Source organism: Pediculus humanus, genomic scaffold (genome assembly GCF_000006295.1).
Source record: "Pediculus humanus corporis 1103172108253 genomic scaffold, whole genome shotgun sequence".
NCBI classification, from domain to species: Eukaryota; Metazoa; Arthropoda; class Insecta; order Psocodea; family Pediculidae; genus Pediculus; species Pediculus humanus.
In genome coordinates, this window is record NW_002987822.1 from 131810 (window position 1) to 152724 (window position 20915).

The 20915-nt window shown below is 26.2% G+C and overlaps 5 protein-coding genes across 5 annotated transcripts; 3 read left to right on the forward strand and 2 right to left on the reverse strand.

Annotated features, from left to right (window-relative positions):
• Nucleotides 1-3487: 3487 nt before the first annotated feature.
• Phum_PHUM473460 (Importin-4, putative) lies at nucleotides 3488-9356 on the reverse strand (the record flags this gene model as incomplete). The annotated part of the gene is made up of 17 exons (XM_002430287.1): nucleotides 3488-3494; nucleotides 3558-3687; nucleotides 3801-3975; nucleotides 4055-4187; nucleotides 4537-4745; nucleotides 4833-5006; nucleotides 5090-5280; nucleotides 5373-5524; nucleotides 5602-5798; nucleotides 5925-6157; nucleotides 6244-6622; nucleotides 7276-7494; nucleotides 7586-7786; nucleotides 7880-8137; nucleotides 8233-8593; nucleotides 8956-9128; nucleotides 9303-9356. The coding sequence occupies 17 exons, from the start codon at nucleotides 9354-9356 to the stop codon at nucleotides 3488-3490; spliced, it is 3246 nt and encodes a 1081-aa protein (XP_002430332.1).
• On the forward strand, nucleotides 6843-7136 carry Phum_PHUM473470 (Acylphosphatase-1, putative; the record flags this gene model as incomplete). The annotated part of the gene is made up of 1 exon (XM_002430286.1): nucleotides 6843-7136. The coding sequence occupies one exon, from the start codon at nucleotides 6843-6845 to the stop codon at nucleotides 7134-7136; it is 294 nt and encodes a 97-aa protein (XP_002430331.1).
• Nucleotides 9357-10182: 826 nt separating the features above from the next.
• On the forward strand, nucleotides 10183-12146 carry Phum_PHUM473480 (DNA damage-binding protein, putative; the record flags this gene model as incomplete). Its single annotated transcript, XM_002430288.1, has 5 exons — nucleotides 10183-10764; nucleotides 10849-10976; nucleotides 11092-11448; nucleotides 11530-11666; nucleotides 11767-12146. 5 exons carry the CDS (start codon nucleotides 10183-10185, stop codon nucleotides 12144-12146), a joined length of 1584 nt encoding a protein of 527 aa, XP_002430333.1.
• Nucleotides 12147-13012: 866 nt separating this feature from the next.
• Phum_PHUM473490 (Replication factor C subunit, putative) lies at nucleotides 13013-14894 on the forward strand (the record flags this gene model as incomplete). Its single annotated transcript, XM_002430289.1, has 9 exons — nucleotides 13013-13056; nucleotides 13150-13214; nucleotides 13284-13411; nucleotides 13566-13728; nucleotides 13821-13980; nucleotides 14112-14217; nucleotides 14306-14411; nucleotides 14562-14639; nucleotides 14722-14894. 9 exons carry the CDS (start codon nucleotides 13013-13015, stop codon nucleotides 14892-14894), a joined length of 1023 nt encoding a protein of 340 aa, XP_002430334.1.
• A 1427-nt stretch (nucleotides 14895-16321) lies between these two features.
• On the reverse strand, nucleotides 16322-19029 carry Phum_PHUM473500 (Fork head domain transcription factor slp1, putative; the record flags this gene model as incomplete). The annotated part of the gene is made up of 3 exons (XM_002430290.1): nucleotides 16322-16422; nucleotides 16651-16902; nucleotides 18174-19029. The coding sequence occupies 3 exons, from the start codon at nucleotides 19027-19029 to the stop codon at nucleotides 16322-16324; spliced, it is 1209 nt and encodes a 402-aa protein (XP_002430335.1).
• Between the last annotated feature and the right edge of the window lie 1886 nt (nucleotides 19030-20915).

Below are 20915 nucleotides of genomic sequence, written 5' to 3' on the forward strand. Positions count from 1 at the left end.
TAATATTAATAATAATAATAATAATAATAATAATTTATGTAATTAAATATATTTAAATCCGGTCCCTTGGTCAGTGATAACGAATAAAATACGACATTAGAAATAATGATGATGATAATAATATCGTTTTATCGTTTTCCCGAAATATTTTTACTTCGGGGAATTTCAATGATTTATTTATTAATGGCACACGCACACCCGCACCCCGCACACACGCACACAAACTCTCGTTACATGAAATTTAAAAAAAAATTAATTAATTAACGATGACGATGATGATGATTTGTTATGAAATTATTTACATTCGGCAAATGATTTAAATTATTATTATTATTATTAAGTAAATAAATGAATAAAATCTTTTCTTTTTAATAATAATGAAAAACAGCAAAACGACAGAAGAAGAAGATGAAAGAAGCTGCCGACATGAATAAAATGATTCATAAAAAAAAAAAAAAAATTATGGCAAATCGTTATAAACTCGAACTTATGTGAATCATACATGAATGATACAAACAGAGAGTGGGGAGTGAGGGGGGGGGCCTGACAAAGACCCTAAGGTACATTTTTTTTAAACCCGAAATTTAATTCCCCCCATAAAAAAATCCAAGAGAGAGAGAGAGAGAGATTCGATCCCATACATAAAAAAAAAAAATCAATTAATAAATGATTCATAAAATTTTTAAAAAAAAAAAAACGTAACAGGTGGCGACGACATTTAATCATCATCATTATTATTATTATTATTATTATTAAACAATCAACGCGATCCCTGTGAGATTTTTTTCTTTCTTATTATTTAAATAATAATAATAATAATACTATTAATCGAAAACCCTTTTTTTTTATTATAAATTCGTCATTTGAACTTAACCTTTAACACATTTGACCTTTCGAGTCTACCAGACTAAAGCGCCAGATAATAATAATAATAATAATAATAATAATAATAAATTTAATCTTTATTTATTTTTTATATATATAAAACCCGTTATTTATTTATTTATTTATTAATTAATTTAAAATTTATTAATTAATAATTAAATAAAATTATTAAAAATGTTATTAACAAAGGAAAAGAGAGAGAGAGATAGAGAGAAAAAATGTTAAATTTTAAATTTTTTTTCCCTCTTTTCCCTTTTCGAATTCCATTCCCATTAAAAAAAAAAAAAAAAGGAATGATGCGATGATAATAATAATAATAGTTTTTTTAAATATTTTCTCTTCCTCTCCCCTCCTCCTCCTCCCCCCGAGGGAGAGAGAAAATATATTCATTAATACGTTAAATTCTTTTATGTTCATTCACAGTCGAGAATTGTGTGTGTGTGTGAAGAGCATTAATCATACAACCAATTTGTAACAATTTATTTTAATAACAGTTTAATGTTACACAAGAATTTAACTTCTCAACTTCACGACATATTCTATATATAAAAAAAAATTAAAAATTTATTATTATTATTATTATTATTATTCCCTCCCCTCCCCTCTCTCTCTCTCTCTCTATTTTCACTTTAGAAAATTTTTTTTACGTGTACGTTTATAAAAAAAAAAAATCATTACTCTTAGCTTAATAATAATGATGATAATTATTTTGTTTTTTGTGTTTTCCTTTATGTATAATTAAATATTTAGAACAAGATGATGATAATAATAATAATAATAATAATAATAATTAAATTTTAACGATTTTTATACGGACTTAATGTATATATATATATATATATGTGTGTGTCTGTATATTAATTTTCCAATTCGTACCTCGAATAAATATATATTAATAAACTTTCTCTCTCGAAAAAAAAAAATTAATTTCCCCATTTTTTTAAACTTAAATTAACATTTAAAGTAATAATAATAATGATAATAATAATAATTATTAGTTTCGCGTGTGTTTAATAAAAAAAAAAAAAAAATTCATCATAAAATGTGTTACAAACACACACACACAAAAATTTTACAAATACGTATATTTTTTGTTTCCCCTCCCCTCCCCCCCCTCTATATCAAATAAAAATTATTTATTAAAAAGCTTATTTAAATTATTAATAATAATAATAATAATAATAATGATGATGATTTAAATTTAAAAAAAAATGGTTTCGATCGCGATTTCGATTTCGCTAAATTTTTTTAACAAAACAATAAATTGATAATTTGTTTTGTTTTCTGTTTCTGTTTGTCCTTTTGTTTATATATTTTTTATAAATGACGTAATAAACAAAATCTAAATTATTTAATATAAATAAAAAATATATATAAAAGTAAAAAAATAAAATTAATTTTAAAAAAAATTTTTTTTTTTTTTTTTTTTTTAAATCGGATCGAATAAAGGCGTTTCTCTTAAAATTGGGTGTGAATTTTTTATCAAGTGCGCAAGACGAATTTAATTTTTTTTTTTTTTTTTCTCTACAAACACAAACACAAAAACAAACGGAATTGTTAACAACAACAACAACAACAACATAAAAAAAAAAAATTTTTCCATCGAAATCTACCCCTGGAAAAAATAAAATAAAAATAAATAAATTTTGGTCCACGAGTTTACAACATCATTTTTATGATAATACTCGACGTTGATAATAATAATAATATTAATATCCTTTTATATTAAATTATAAAATCGTTAAAAAATATTTTTGACAAGTCAAAGACAAAAAAACATGCCCCCCAATTAATTAATTAATTTTCTTTTTGTTAAAAAAAAGGGCTTTTCTTTCAATCAATTGATACTCAATAACAGTTTTTAATTTTTCAATTTAATAATTTATTATCATCATCATCATAAATATATTTATTTATATATTTTCTTATCAGTAAGTAATAAAAGTTCCAAAATGTAAACAAATTATCATCATCATCATCATCATTATTATAGTATTTTTATTATATTAAAAAAAAATTAAACTTTGGACTCGCAACGTGTCATCATCATCATCATCATTATTTAATTTATCGAAAACAATCCATTTATTGTTATTCGATATCGATATGAAATGCAACAATATTCGATCGTAAACATAAAAAAAAAATAATAATAATAATAATAAAAATTTAAAGCTATTTAAAAAAATAATAATAATAATAATATAAAACGACATTTTTTTTTTTTTTTTTTTTTGGGGGGTATTGCGACAAAACTAACAAAAAATTTTTTAGAGCAAAAAAAAACGTAAACAGCGAGCGACAAATAATAATGATAATATGATCTTTCACAATCTTCCATTTTGATTTATTATTATTATTATTATATGTAATGTTAAACAAAAACATTTTTTTTTAATGATAATATTACGGTATGAGTAATAACGCTTCAAGCTTTTTATGCTATTTGCTGCGAATAATAAGGCCACTTATTACTAAATATATAAAAAAAAAAAATTACTAATGATAATATAATTTTCTTTCTCTCTCTCTCTCTCTCCCTCTCTCTATCTCTTTCTACCTTCGTATCCTTTTAAAAATTTTACTTTGTTTTACCCACGAATTACTTTCTATTAATTTATTATTTCGCCATGTTTTTGTCCAATTTTTTTTGTTTTTTTTTTTTTTTTTACGGAGACGAAGTAAGCAAACCGCTAATCTTGGCAGAAACTTCACCGGGTACGGATTGAAGAACGTTTGAAAATTCTACTGGAAAATCTTTTTGACACATTCTTAAAAATTCGCACGTCATGGCTAGAACGTCTGCAATGGGGGGAAAAAAAAGAAAATTTTAATTCAAAGTTACGAATTAGTAAAATTTTTCGATTTTTAAATGAATCAAATTCTTTTTTTTTTTTTTTTTTTTTTTTTTGCACCTTCTTTTCCTTGCTTGTCATGTAAAATACTGCAACATATTTTTATAACGTCCATTAAATGTTTTAATAATATGGGATGACCTAATTGATACAAGTGACCGAAACATTTCAACACGGCAGAATGTTCTTCGAAATCTTCTCTGAGCGGAAGTCTCTGTAGGAACCCGGGGAACACCTGCAATACGTCAAATCGTATTATTTCCAACCTGAAGACTTGATATTTTCTAGTATTTTTTTGTAATTTTCCAACTCACAATGTCCATGGGTACCAATTCCGTATTCGTTATGACTAGTCGGGCAATGGCGCCGCATATGTTATCGATTGCATTATTAAAAGTTTCTCTAGATAAAACGTTCGAAAGAAGATTTAATATTTCGTTGTAATGCCTGATTTTGCGGTTAAGGTTAAACAAAAAAAATTTTCGTACGTTATGTAAATTTAAAACTTATTGTCTTTCCTACTACTACTACTACTACTACTCTTTTTTAAAACATTCGTTAATGATAATTTATATAAAAAAAAAAAAAAAAGTCTCTCTCTGAAAAATAGGTTAACGACGTAAAGAATTTAAAAGACCGAGACGAAGGTGCAAGAAGCACTCGAGCAATTTCATCTCTCTGAACCTTATTTGGTACAATTGAAACAATGAGAAAATGTCAGGCCAGAAATTATTTTAAATTAACAGACTTGAAAATTTCAATTCAAGTCTTTCCTTTTTCCTAAATAAATGGATACGGAAAAAGCGGATCTTTCGAGTGAAAAACCAATTCTCCAAGTCCATAAATTGCATTGCTTCTAACTTCCGGATGTTCGTCTTTTACCAGGGGTAAGAAAACGTGTAACATGTGAACTGCTTGATAGCTAAGTTCCGGTCCAATCAAAGCCATGCATTCGGCCAAAGTACCGACAAAAAAAGATCTTTGCGAAACCGATGATTTCTTTTTCTGAAAAACCCCATTCGACGTCTTTATATATAAAATCTCGATTGAAATATTATTTAGAAAAAATAATAATGTTAATTAAAATAATACCAATTTTTCCATTATTATCGGCAAAAGCTCCGACATGCATTGCACAAATTCATTCGAACTCATTGCTCTTCCCAGATTCGGAACGATGTCACCTGCCGTTTCTAATAATAATTCATCTTGTTCGGCATCTTCAGAATCCGGATCATCCTCGTCTTCTTTATCTTGGCACTGAGTCTTTGTGGAAATGAAAAATTATTTACATTTTTTTTTTTCTTTTTAAAAAAAAATTGTTTTAAATTAAAATTAAAAATTATTACTTTATACGTCAAAACATCTCTAATGGAATTAACTATAGCCACTCTGTGACTTCCTTCCACGGCTGGTTTTTTAATATCTTTAACAATTTCGTTCAGAGAATCCAAAACGCCAATAACGACAGAGATTTCTTCGTCGGTTTTAACCAATTCGGCACATTTGGGAATCACCATACTCAAACTTTTATTTAAAGCTAATTCAACGATAAACAATTAATTAGATCAATAATCAATTATCAAAAATTTTTTTTTTTGTAAATCGAGATTTTGTCGATTTTCAATTTACCTTGTTTCCCCTCCGGCGTTTCGATTTTCGAAAAGTTAACACAAAATTGTGCCAGTGCTTCTATCGATGCTTTCCTAATATAATCGTGCGGATAATTAACCAATTTGTATACCTCTTGAAAAGATTCTTCTAAAAATGGCAAAAACGACGATCTGCAAATATGATGATAAAACTAATTAAATTTTTAATGGCTACCAAGCTTTTTTTTGTCAGTAACCCTAAAACATACCCTGCGTAAAAAGCAATATCTTTCAAAGCTAAACAAGCCTCTTCTTTTTCAATGACGTATGAATTTTCTACGGTGTAATGATCTGCACCACTGTCGGATGATACTTCGGAAACGTTATCTATATCTTCCTCATCGGGTGTATCACTCAGATCGTCGTATATTGGCAAAACAGCATTTTCATCTTCAGAATAGTGAGGCTAAAAATTTTAATTTTAAACATTTTTTTTTTCTTTTACCTGTTTTTTTTTTTTTTTTGTTTCATTTCGAATAAAAAAACAAAAAGCCGGCAGTAGAATTGCAAAAGTAATTTCAAATTTACTTACAACAATACCGCTAGAACTTTTTAGAGATTCTATCATCATTTCTACTATTTTCGATAAATAAGGTGATACTTTATCTTTCATAACGCATGACAAAGCGGAAAACAAACCGTAAGTTGTCTTTTTAACATCCGGATCTTCTGTGTCGGCTAATTTCAAAGCTAATTGCATAGTTTCTTCTGCAAGTGGTGAAAAATGTTCCTCACCGAGAGTTCGAGCAAGAATACTTAACGTGACTAAAAATTAATTAACTTATTAAATAAATGAAAACGTTTCAATTATGAAAAGAAAAGAAAATTTTTTAGTAATCATAAATTCTAACCGATGGCTTCGATTTGTAAACAAAGTGTATCCGGTTCGTGATCTTGTAGCAAGTAGACTTTTAAGTGTTCGATGATTTTTGGAAAAAATGGCAGTATTTCCAACTTGACAGCTGCTGCGGCTGCTCCGATAGCACTAATGGCTAAATCTTGAATGTGTATGGCGTATTCCGGTTTCAAAGTCAATAGTAATCCCTCCATTAGAGACGGTAGATAAGGAGTCAATTTTTCTTCTAGATTTTGGCAAAACATTTCTAGGGCGTAAAACATTTTACCGATTCCAGGAGAAGGTTTGCCATTTTTTAAAAGTTGATTACAAAGTTGAGATAAATATTCCAAAAGGATGGGCATTAGCTCAGACGCATAATCGCTAATTTCTGGCTATAAAAAATATAAAAAAACAGTTCAATACAATATTTTTTTTTACAAGTAAAAAAAAAAAAGGATTTAATTTAAACGATTACAGTATTACTGAATAGATATAAAAGGGAAAAAGGTTACCATGACACTATCATGTTTACAAACTCGGTGTTAAATAATATTATTATATGAATTAAATGAACTTTTTACCTATTAAAAATTATTATTTTTAAAATATATAATGTCTTTAAAATTACTTTCTGTTGATTTTGAAATACACGGTAAAGTTCAAGGTGTATACTTTCGAAAACATACCCAAGAACAAGGGAATCAATTGGGCGTGAGAGGATGGTGCATGAACACGACAAGGGGAACAGTGATTGGAAATTTACAAGGAACACCTGATAAAATATTAAAAATGAAAAACTGGTTGAGCACCAAAGGAAGTCCAAAATCAAAGATCACTAAAGCTTATTTTTCGAACGAACAATCTATAAGTGAATATACACAAAATGAATTTATAATTAAAAAATAAACCGTTTGGAATTTAATAAAAAAAAAAAACAAAAAAAAAAAAAAAGTAATTACAGTTAAATAAAATAAAAATAATATAATAATAATAATAATAATAAATGAAAATATTTAAATTTAAAAAAAAAAAAAAAAAAACTTACCTGTAAATATTCAGAAAAGTGACCAAGTGCAAATAGCGCCACATTTCTCACAATTGGTGTAGGATCAGTGATTCCCCTGCATACGCATTGTAAAAACTCTTTTAAATATTTATTTCTGATACATTCAAAACAACCTTCAGCCAACATGGCCAGAGCAAGGTAAGATGCTTTTTTTTCATGAATGTTGTTTCCCGCTAATCCCTTGCTAACCCATTCAAGCTAAAATAATTAGAAAATGTATATTATCTCGGTGAAAAATTAACATTTATACTTAGTATTCACATTTACAAATAAAAAAAATAAAACATACAACTGGAGTAATTAATTTCTCAGGTGGCAAATTAAGTGCTAATACATCTAAAGTTTGAGCAGCATTAGTCGATGGGCTAGTGTCATCATCATCATCTGCAAAATAATCTTCTTCTTCTTCATTATCCTCATCTGGAGGTTCACACATAAGAGCAAATACAGTGTCAACTATTGGTTTGATGAGTTTATGCTTGATGATGGACTATAAATACAAAACATTTAATCCTTTTCTATTTACAGCCACATTGCAAACAAGTTAATTAACTTTTGTAAAAAAAAAAAAAAAAAACTTTACCTTCCTTCTAACTCTTGTTATCCAACCGACTAAATTAATAGCTTTACTTCTGATTTCATCACCTAAATTTTTGTTACTTGCCAATTCTAAACACATGTGAATTATAGCCTGAACATGAGGAATAAGTAAAGAATCTGCACATCCGGATATTTCATCAAACAATTCCAAGCAATCGCAAGCTTTTTGCTCATCTGTTGTTGCCAAATATTTGACAATTTGAATTATTTGAGGAATTGTTTTATTGTAAGCATTTTGCAACTAAAAATAAAAACGAAAAAAAGTTATTAATAAATTTTGATAAAATCAAACAACCGGAAAACTCAATAAGTGCACATAATTATTTTGCTACTTACTGCAGAGTTTGATTCGCACAATGAAACAACATGAATCATCGTCATAATTGTATAATATCCAAATGTTGTATTCAAACAATTAGGTGACTGAAATGTGTTCATAAAAAAAGCTGAAAAATGTTCAGGGTGTTTTGAAAATATGTCTAAAGCCACATCTGTTAAAACTGACAGAGTGAATACTCCTAACTCTATTTCTTCCGTATTTGTGCTTGTCACTAAACTTTGAACAAGTTTCAAAAGTTCCGGCCAACTTGAACTGGATTCTTCATGTTTAGCAATGATGCCAATAAATTGAGCTACTGAATTTTTCACAGATTTATCTTTTTCATTTATCAAAATTTGTAATATTCCCTGCTTTATACTGCAAAAATAACATTTATTTAAAAGAATGAATGATAAATAGCTGGAAACTTATATTATTTAAATTTTTAGCTTAGGTTTTTATATTGTTTTCATTTACTTTGACGTCACTATGGTATTTTTAAATAACTAATACTCACACATAATAACAATTAATAAATTAATAAAGTACTGTATAAATAGTGAATAAAATTTCTTTGAAATTAAGTATCACAATGGCGCTACAATTTTATTACGAAATGTTATACAATATAGTCAATCAAAAAAGCATTGGGTGTGCCGGTAGATTTTCGTTAATAATTATTTAAATAAAATACATAAATTTAAATTAAACTTATATGAAAAAAAGTTTTGTAAACTCACCTCGTTTTGACATCCAAAGGAAGTTTATTCCAATGTTTTTGCTTGGAAAGCCTTTTACGTAAAATAACAGCAGCATATTGACGAATCTGAGGGTTGTTACTCGTTGAAAGTACGTTACATAATGCCGGAATAGCTTCGGGATTTTTAAATGCTTCTCTAAGTTCTTTAGTGCCCTACTCATTTTTTTTTTTTTTTAATTAAAAAAAAAAGAGAACAATACGGTGAAAAAAAAAAAAAAAGGTAATTTCAATGTGCTTAGGTTAAAAACAGGTAGGATGTTAAGGTAATGAATCACGACACAAATCGTTCTTAAAAGTCAAATTAATAAAAAATTATAAATAACTTACTTGAATAATTACTGCATTGTTCGATACTAAAAGCTTAGATAGAATTTCTTCCATTTTTAAATTAATAAATAATAAAAATCTTCAAAATTAATGAAATTGAAAACATCAAATGTATAGAAAAATATAATATAATGATTTAAATTTAAAAAAAAAAAAAATCTAAAAAAAAATTCATACAGCAAATTAAGCCGTATTAGAAAAATTCAAACACTGTATCAATTAAATACATTTTTTAATTATTGAAAAGTAGAAATTAGTCGATAATTTTTTTTCAACATAAAAAAAATCTAACCTAAATGTATAACCTTCAAAAAGTGAAAGAATCGACAGGAAGTAGATTCTACCAACTGAAAATATATATATATTCTTTTTACATGTGTTAAAAGACTAATATTACAAAATATTTTTTTTATATATTAAAAGAGAAAAAATGTTAATAAAAGTAAATTTTTTGTGTAAAAATTAATAATCTTTCATCTTTCGAACATACATTATTCATACGACAAAAAAAAAAAAATTACAGTTATTCTAAATACAAAACTTATTTATTTTTCAAGTAAAAAACTTTATTCCCGCGAAAAAACAATAAATTATTTTATTAATTCCAAGTTACTTATGGCACGCATTTGTGTTGGTTAAAATTGGTAAAACTGTTTAGTTAGTTTATGTAATTTAAATTTTAAAGTATATTTTTTCAAAAAATATTTTAAAACCTCATTAAAATGACTTGTTAATAGACCGACATAACAGTTTATCGTACGGTTAATTTAAATTAATCACATAGCGAAATATCGTTACTATACTGACTGTCAATAAGTTTTTTGACAGTTTCCATACATTTACATTCAGGTATTAAACCTGTTTATTACTAAAAATAATAATGCCTCGTTCAAACGGTGTAAGTTCTTCAGATCATCAAAGGGATTCTGATGAACAAGATTCGGACAATGAAAATTGTACAACGATGTCAATGAAATTAAGGTCAAACCGTAGTAGTAAAAATACTGTTAAAAATTCTGCCAAAAGTTCAAAAAAAAATTCGGAAAAGATTTCCTCTAATAAAAGCAATGATAAAAAAAATGAAAAGAAAAATTCGAAAAAATTAAAAACGGATAAAAATAATGATGTTTTAAAAGTAAATCAAACGATAAATAAACACTCTAAAACAATACTTGACAATTGTAACATAGTCAATTACTACAGAAGTTCTGAAATGGGATTGTCATGTTCAAAGTATAAAAAATCATTAAAAAATTCAATTATAAATTATGTTAAAACTTTTAAATTGCGTGATATGCACTCACCCTTTGATAGAAGAGTCACTTATTTGGTATGGCATCATACAAATCCTAGACTTTTAGCCGTAGCATCACATGGTGGAGATATTATTTTGTACAATTGCGACCAAGATTACGAATCTGCTTCCTTTATAAAAGGAATCGGTGCTGGTGGAAGTATTCAGGTGTGATTTAATTTTATCATCCAACCTATTAAAATTTACAGATTATTAAAAATAAATTATTATTATTATTATTTTATATTTTAGGATATGAAATTTGATCCACGTAATCCAGAGCAAATATACACAGCTTCCATGGAGGGTAAATTTTTACTTTTAAATTATTCCACAAAAAAACAAGAAGCTTTTTTGCAGACAAATGATCTGAACAGATGGTAAAAATTTACTTTTTTAATTGAAACTTAAAAATGTTGATGAAATGTTGTATTTGTAACTGTAATGTATAACTCCATTTTCTTATTTTAATAAACAAAATTATCAAAATTTAAGGTTCATCAGTCTTGATATAAATTCAAATAATAATGTTATGGTTGCCGGAGACACGAGAGGAAATCTTACAGTTTTGACCCTTGAGGGACAAACAATTGGTACTTATCAATTGCACAAGAAAGGCACTAAAATCAGTCATGCTGAATTTAGCAAAAGACAACCGTGGTTACTTTGTACTTCATCTACAGATGGTTCTATAAAATTTTGGGACATTAGAAATATCAATTCAAATGATAGTAAATGTGAACCATTGCAAGTAATAAAACAACCCAGACCAATCAATGCTGCCTATTTTAGTTTAACTGATGGTTGTAGACTCATGACGACAGACCAATCAGATGAAATACGAATATATAAGTATGATTCATTTCTCAGTTTTGGTTAATATGTTGTAAAAAAAAAAGAAAAATTAATGATAATGTTTAAAAATTATTTCAGAGGTCCTCTTTGGGATATAGAAAGAGTTATTCATCATCCACACAGACAATTTCAACATTTAACTCCCATTCGAGCTTATTGGCACCCTTTAGAAGATATTGTGTTTGCAGGAAGATATCCTAGTCCAGACTTTCCAGGTACGAAAAAAAAAATATTTTGTAAATTACAAATTACCTGGGAGTTTTTGAATCATTTTCAAAAATTTTCCAAATTAACAAATGTTTCAAATTTTTTTAGGTTATCATGAAAATGAATTACGTACCATTGATTTCTTTGATGCCGAAACCGGTGCACTTCTTCATCAGCATAGCGAACCAGGAGTAAATGGAATTATGACTCTTAACAGGTTCAATAATATTGGAGATACTTTAGCATCTGCAACCGGTTCAAAATTTTTGATTTGGCGTCCAGATTTCAGACGATCCGAATTAATATCTAAAAAAGATAATTATGATAAAACGAGTGTAAACGGTTCTGAAGATGATAATGAAACAAAGTGGAAATCTGTGATGAAAAGTCAAACTTTGGAGGAAAAAGAAAAAGAGAATCTGACAAAGTTGATAATGTTAAAAATTCATCAAAAAAGAATTGAATTGAATTTTTTAATGATTTTTTAAAGTTCCTTTAATGTACAAAAAAAAAAAAAAAAATATTTTTTTACTTTAAATTAAGTTTTGTTTTTTTTTTTTTTAAATTGTTAAAAATGTTAGATAAAGTTTGTTATTTAAACTTAAAATTAGTTATTATTATTTTAAGTTAATATTTTTACTCTGTTAAGATCATTTTATAACAAATTTTTATTTTTTTGTTTTCATTCTTTTGTTAACGTTTAATTTTAAACTGAGATGTTTTTGATACAACATTTTAAAATAAGCATTTAACTCGATTAAAAATTTCCATTTTAAAGTTTTTTATTATTAATAAAATATTTGTGAAGTGATCTTTATAATAAGTTAAGGAAAAAAAAATTATTTTTTTTTTTTTTTTTATTGTTTGTTTTTGTTTTTTTTCGTACCTTTTATATTTATTTGATTTTTAATGTGTTTTTATTTTTTTTTTTTATTAAATTAGTTTTTTTTTAAAATTATTATTTCTTTTTTTAAAAAAATCCGTCAATTAGAGTAACTGATTGTAAGTATAGTTTAAATATAATAAAAGTAATTTTAATAACTTATTGAAATTAAAAGTGAATCTTGTGTACATATAAAGTTATTTCAAATGAAAATTTTTAATTTTTGATTTATATACCTGAAAATCAATTTCTTTAAAATATAAACTTATTAAAAATTGTTCATTTCTTCGATTTGAATTCTAAAAAAAGGCACACATTCAATTAAAAGAATTTTTTAATTTTCAAATGTTGGACAAATTGTTTTATTTGGCGGGTCATACACTTGCAAACTTATTTTTTTTTTTTTTTGTACACGATACATTTATGATTGGGCACGATTTTTTTAAATAAAAAATAATTATATGATAAAAAATGGCGGCTGCGATTGAAGAGCAACCAAAATTGAATATGCCATGGTATGCTATCTTTTAATTTTTCAAAAATATTATTTGAATTTTAATTTATTATGATCATAATTAATTTAATTAACTTTAAAATTATTTTTATAGGGTGGAAAAATATCGTCCACAAAAATTAGATGACTTAATATCTCAAGATTACATAGTAAATACAAGTAAGCATTTTAATAATAAATTGAATTGAGATGATCTTTCTCTCTTAATGAAAATTTTTTTTATTTTAGTTAGAAAATTAATATCTCATAAGCAGTTACCTCATTTATTATTTTATGGGCCACCTGGTACAGGGAAAACGACAACTATTTTAGCTTGTGCAAAAGTTCTTTATACTCCTGCTCAATTTGCCTCGATGGTTTGTCTTTTTTTTTTTTTATTAATTAATTGCACGCACCATAAGAAATATTCACCTAACCTAATCTTATTTTTAAAAAATTATGTGAATGCATACCGATTTGGTATGAAAAAGGAAAAAAAAAAAAATTAAAAATTTTTTAACTTACATTTAGGTTTTAGAATTAAATGCTTCTGATGATCGAGGAATTGGTACAGTAAGAGGAGCTATTTTAGATTTTGCCAGCACCAAAACTATGTTTCAAGGTGGTGTCAAGCTTATAATTCTCGATGAAGCAGATGCGATGACTCACGATGCACAAAATGCTTTGAGAAGAAGTAATAAAAATTATTATTAAAAACACTTTTTGCCATTGTAATTATTCCTTTCCTCCATAATTAATTAATAATTTATTTACTTTATTTTTCAGTCATGGAAAAATACACGGCAAATGTTAGATTTTGTATAATCTGCAATTATTTGGGTAAAATAATTCCAGCCATTCAATCAAGATGTACAAAATTTCGTTTTGCTCCTCTTGATTCGAAAGAAATTCTTCCTAGGCTAGAATATGTTATCGAACAAGAAAAGTAAGTTTTATTAAAATTTTAATCGTAGAAAAAAAAAATCTTATTTTTTTATGAATAATCCTAAATAATAATAATAATAATTAAGATTCATCTCACCTTATTACTTTCACTTTGAAATTTTTCCTTTTTAGAATAAAAATAAGCGATGATGGTAAACAAGCAGTTCTTACATTGGGTCAAGGAGATATGAGAAAAGTACTGAATATATTACAAAGCACATTCGTTTCATTTTCAGAGGTAAAACTATAAATATTTATATTTACATTTAATATGATTTTTAAAAAAAAATTGAGTTTTTAATGTATATAAATTTATATATTTACAGGTAAATGAAGAAAATGTGTATACCTGCGTTGGTCATCCACTTCAATGTGATATTTTTGAAATGTTACAATCATTATTAAACGATAATCTTTCTGATTCATACAAAAGTATCCTTTCACATAAATTTAAAAAAATTAATTCTATAAAAAATAAAATTATAATATTAACAGATATAAAAAAAAAAAAATTTTATTTTAATTGTTTTATTAATAATTAATTTATTTTTAATTTTTTTTTCTTAATAATTCCTTTAAAAGAAATTCAAACGATAAAAACATTAAAAGGTTTAGCTTTATCGGATATAGTTACTGAATTACACACGTGGGTACACAAACGTAAGTTTTAAATAATTATTCGTTTAATTTTTTATTTAAATTTTAATAATAATAATAATAATTTTTTTTTTTTGTTTTTCAGTTGAATTACCTTCGAAAGTTGTTTGTCTTTTATTAATTTCACTTTCGGATATAGAATATAATTTAAATAACGGTTCGAGTGAAAATATCGAATTGGGAAAATTATTATCAGCATTTTACAAAGCCAGAACGTTGAGCGTTGATATAGCTAAAACTCTGGAAGAAAATTTTTAAACTGAAAATTATTTATTAAAATTATTAACATCACTTTACAAATCGGTAATAATCAAATTAATTCAAATATAAACTCACGATGTTTTTTTTTTTTTTTTTTTAAAATTAAAAATTCGGCAGACATTTTTATAATTTATAAAATAAATGTCGCAATCCGTAAAATTTTTAATTTTTTTTTTTTTATTGCTTTAAAATTCAAAATTTTTTCGGGTAAAAACATGATTTTTTTATTTTACAGGGAAAAAAAGAAATTAATGAGAGGGGATTCAAAGAAAAAAAAAAAAAAAGGTTTTTTTTTTGTTTCCATCTGTTTTCTGAAAAGGAGACAGGAACAGTCTTAACAATAAACAAAAAAAAAAAATTAAATAAAACGGAGTAAATGAATTTTTTGTTTTTTTTTTTTTTTGAAAATCTTCTTCATTCCTTAAAAGGGCGAATAAGAAAGAAAAACGTTTGAAGGGATATATAGGATCGTAAAAAAAAAAAAAAAAAAAAAAAAAAAAAAAAAAAATGATCCATGTTTATTTTTATAAAGTTTTACTGCAGCTCGCGGGCCCGAATCCCCCCCGCCCACGGAGTTCTTGGGATTCATTCCAATTTCAGTTTTAAATAAAAAAAAAAAAAAAAAAAAAAAAAAAGGAAAAAAAATGAATAAAAAGTGATTTTAACTTTAAAATGTTAGAAAAAAAAAAGAGGGGGAGAGAGAGAGAAACCTTAATACCTTTTCCAAAAAAGGGGGAAAATTTAAAAAAAAAGGGAAACCCTTCTAAAAAATTTTATTATTATTATTATTATTTTAGGGTTTTTAGGTTTAATATATTGTAATAAAAATTTTTTAAATAAAAAAAAACTTGGATCGTTAAAACTAATAAAAATTAATTTTGTGAAAATTTATATTTTTTATTACGCGGTTTTAAATTTTTCTCTTTCTCTCTCTCTCTCTCTCTCTCATTTTCTTTTTAATGGCTGCTGCTGCTGACGAATAATTTAATTTGACGATAATAATTTTTATGAAACGATTATTATTATCAAATGGGTGTTTATACGAAACGAAAACGGTTTTTTTTTTTTGGTAAAAAACGGAAAAAGAAAGAAAAGGCAAAAAAAAAAAAATTGATTTATAACCGTGTGAGTCCCTTTTTGAAAAACAACAAACAACATGTATGAGGGTGAAACAAAAAGAAAAGAAATTTATTATCGCTAACTTTAAAATTTTTTTATTATTTTTCAGTTATAACTAAGTACCATTTAGCAGAAGAAAAATAATATTGAGAGAGAGAGATAGAGAGAGATAGATAGAAAAAAAAAAAAAAGGTTTAAGGTTTGTGATTTTTTTTTTGTCTGTCGTTTAAGCAAAAACATAAAACATCGTGAGAATTTAAGTGGAAAAAAAATAACTCACCGGGGGGAGGGGGGTGGAAAGGGGTTCAAACAATTATTATATACAAAAAAAAAAAAAAAAATGGTCGATCGTGGTCGTGACATAAAAATGCCAATTTTACGACGATGATAATAATAAAGTTTTGAACTGGATAAAAAATAAGAAAAGAAAAAAAATATTTAATAAAAACCGTGATTTGTTGATGACGTCGATATCGTTAAGGGTGGTTTTCTATCGCAGGTCAATCCACCAGATGATGATGATGATGATATAGCAGTACGCAAACCTAAACAAAAAAAAAATTATCATTATTTAAAACCTCTCCGGAGGGGGGGGAAGGGGGGAGGACGTGAAAAAAATAAACAATATACTCACTGTGTTCGTTGTTTGTTTGGACGTTGTAATGATAAGAGTAATCATTGTTGGGGGGTGTTATGGAACCCGCCGATTGCTGATCGGGTAAAGGACTCGGTGATGGTTTCATGTAAGCGTTTTGTTCAGAAGAAAAAGCAGAACCTACGGAAAAACTAGCGACCATGTGTGCTGCAGCGGCGGCATTGTTCCAATCCCTATCGTTTTGTTGGTATAAATTATAATCGTAGGCTTGAGGTGTCATATAATGATGACCTGAAATTGTTTAAAAACATTTTTTTTTATTATTTTATTGATTTAAAAAAAAAGTTTTTCTCTCTCTCTCTCTCTCTGTCTACTACACCCTTTTCAAAGGGTAATAATAACAATAATAATAATTTAAAATTAATGTTATGTGTAATTACATAATTTATTTTTTTATTACTTTGTATTATTATTTAAAAACATTCTTTATAAAAAATCGTTCCATTGTTTTGTTCTCGTAGAACAATCGACAAAAAGAAGAGAAGAAAAACGTTTTTTTTTTTTTTTTTTTAAATTATTTACTAACATGTAATTATTAAATATATAATTATTATTATTATTTTTTTTTTTATTTAAAAAAAAAAATTTATTTATAAAAAAGCAACAAAATTGTAAAATCGAAATTAAATAACAAAAAAAAAAAAAAAAAAAAATAAGGGAAAAAAAAGGAAAAGAAAAACATGAATGAAAAATTATTTTTTTCCGTTTTTCATTTAATCAGAGGTACGACAGCAAGGAAATTTTCCAGACTTTCAACAACGTCACCTGAATTTCGATTTCACGACAGAGATTTTACATGGCCGAGAGAAATATCGAGTGAAAAATGGTATTTTCGTAGGAAAGACAAAGAACAAATAGAAGCATTGAGACAAAAATTGAAATTGATACCCGATGATATTAAAAATAAGGATAAATTTACAAACTAATCATACTTATAAGTATACTACGTATATATAAGAAGACGAAGAGGGAAGACGACCAGGTGCGTACCTACCTGGTTGATAAAAAGAAAAATATATATTAATAATATTAATAATAATAATAATAATAATTCGTGAGTTAGTTTTTAAAAAAGCGAAGGTTTTTTTTTTTTTTTTTTTTTTTTAATTTAATTTTTTTAAGTTTTTTTTTTTTTCCTCTCTCGTCTCTAACAATAAGATAACAAAAATTGTTCGTGTATTGATAAGACATGTTGTAAATTAGGTTTTAGATGATTTTTAGTTAGAGAATAACTATTGTAGATTCGTTATTTAATTCTTAAAATACTCACAGGTATATTATTATTATTATTTATTTAAATTAAAATAATTTATTTAAAAAAAAAAAAAAAAAACCTAACAAAATTTATATATATATGCATATACGAAACCCATTGGTTTATATATTTTTTTAAATGTGAATCTTTTGGGTAAATTTTTTTTTTTTTTTAATTATTTATTTAATATAATAAAATTATTAAATTTAAAATAATTAATTAATTAAATTTATTTTATTTTATTTACCTAACGTTGGTTGTTGAGATGAATATGTACATCCGGTTGAATACCCGTCCGGTTGATTTCCGATTGTTTGCTGATGAAGGGGATGATCGAAATGAGCAGTTTGTTGTAACATTGTCGTCGTCGGACTCCCGAAAAAAGCTCCCGGATGAAATGATCCAGGTTTTAAAGTTTGACATTTTCTTTTAAATCCTCTCGGTCTTCGTCTGAAAGAACCTTCCACGAACATTGAATCGCTCGAAGGATCTATTGTCCAATAGTGACCCTTACCGGGTCTCCCCATGCTTTTAGGCAATTTGACAAAACACTCGTTTAATGATAGATTATGACGCACTGAATTTTTCCAACCCTGATAAGCTCCCCGGAAAAAATCGTAACGCTGTTGAAGGTACGTGTATATTTCGTTTAATGTTAGCTTTTTCGTCGGTGAATTTTGTATTGCCATCGCTATCAATGCTATGTATGATAACGGAGGTTTTTCGTGCCGTCGGATTCCGGCGTTTTGTTTTTTAGTCGTCGATGCCGACGTTGTTGTACTCGGTGTGCTTTCCGATGATTTTTCCAGTTTTAACGATAGTTCTTCACTTTGTGATACGCTAACCAATCCCCCGCCGGTATGATGTACCCCACTATTACCACCACTGCTACCTGTAGGTCCTAAATTAAAATTATCACTCGCCGAACTCGTTGATAAAATAACACTGTTGTGACCGTGTAGGTGATGTTGATTGTGATGAGTATGTTGTACGCTTATGTTCGGGTGTAGGGAAAGGGTTGTTGTTTGTTGGCTTAAATGATGGTCCGTTATAGTGCTACGTGAAGAATCCAAATGTAAAGAATCGTCCAAGGATTTCATCATTTTAATCTTTGATTCCAGGTGATTGATTCATTTCGTGATTTAATACAACCCATTATCAATTCACATAAATTGTATCTAGGTGAGACAAACCACTTTTTGCACATTTTTAGGTTTTTTTTGTTTTTTATTAAAGTCTTTTGACCCTAAATAAAAACTTTTCTATCATTTTTAAATATAAAAAAAATGATTTCCGAAAATGCACTTAATAATGTTGTTGACAGTTTAAAAGCACCACGATAGAAACTCAATAATTACAAATAATGCGTTTCATGCATTTAAGTCTGGAATGTTCGACGTATATTCAAACTTTCTTTTTTTTCTTAAAAACTTTTTTTTTTTTTTGGATGAATCAAAATTATTATTAAAAATAATAATAGTTGCTGTTGTAAATCATTATTGAGTTTTAATTATAATTTTTTTTAATAAAAATACGCGGGGTAAAGCATTAAAATTAAAAATATAAAAAAAAATGACCGTTAAAAAATTTTTTCAAAAAAAACATTCGTAAAATCGGTAAAATATTATTTAAAATTAAAAAAAAAGTATAAAAAACTTTTATACGCACGATAATTTTCCTTTTTTGTCGATGTAAAATAAAAAAACTACAAAATATTTTCCGTTAATTGAAATTAAAAACCGCCGTTAATTAAAAAAAAAATTGTCTTCTCGACGTTCTTCTTTATCTTTGAAACTCATCAGTAAAAGAAATCACAATTGCCAACTTTTGAAATTAAACACCTTAATTAAAAAAAAGGTTTTCATTCTTTATGATAATTCAATAATAATAATTGATTAATCATATTAAATTATTAAAAAAAAGAAAATCAAAATCATTTATTTATTTATAAAAATAAATTAATTAATTAATTAATGATTTGTTAAACTATTAATCCGACGACGACGACGTAATTACAATGTTATTTATTAAAAAAAATTTTTTTTTTTTTTTAATTATTACGTCACGAGGTCACGTCACAAAAATCCGCAAAAAAAAAAAAAAAAAACAAAATGAATGTGTGTGCGTGTGTGTAAAAATTAAGAATAAACCGTATGAGTATTTACCAAAAAGTTTATAATATGGTTAAATAAATATTTAAAAACTATATAATGTTTCTTTTGATTTTCCCCAAAAAAAGTTTATATGAACTAGCCAAGAATAAAAAAACAAATTGGCGGCGGTAACGACAACAAATAATATTAAAAAAAAAAAAAAAAAAAAAAAAACGTTTTTGATATGTCTGCTTGCGGTTACGTTAAAGATATTAGTAGTACCAAGTCTCCGTTTACACAAACAATTGGTTTTTTTTTTTTTTTTTAAATATTTGTAAACTAATTACCGTTTGATAAGCTCCGTATAACACGGTTGAACTGAAACTGAAGTTTTTTTTTTTTTTTTTTTTTTTTTTTGCTAAAAGCACCATGATAGTTTTCATATATATAATCTTAAAAACGCATCTTTCTCTCTCTCTCTCTCTCTCTCTCTCTCTCTCTCTTCTTCTTCCTCTTTCCTTCCCTTGCTCTCTCGCACGTATTCTCTATCTCTCTCTTGAACTCACTCATTCCTTATTTTTTATCTTTCTCATTTTAAAATTTTCAACACTTTCATAAAATTTGTTAGGGTTTCCATAAAAAAATATTGTAACGAAATTTTAATTTATTTAAAAAAAAAAAAAAAAAAACTTGTAATTAAATTTAAAATGATTTGTTTTTCTTATGTTTAACATACCTACCGTTTCGTACACGTATAATTTTTTTCCCGATTAAATCCGAGAGAGAAAAAAAATAATTTTTTTTTTTTTTTTTTTTATTAATCTAAATAAATGGCGGATCATTATCAAATCGTCTCCTCCTACTTAAAAAATTTAATTGCAAAAAAAAGTAATAAT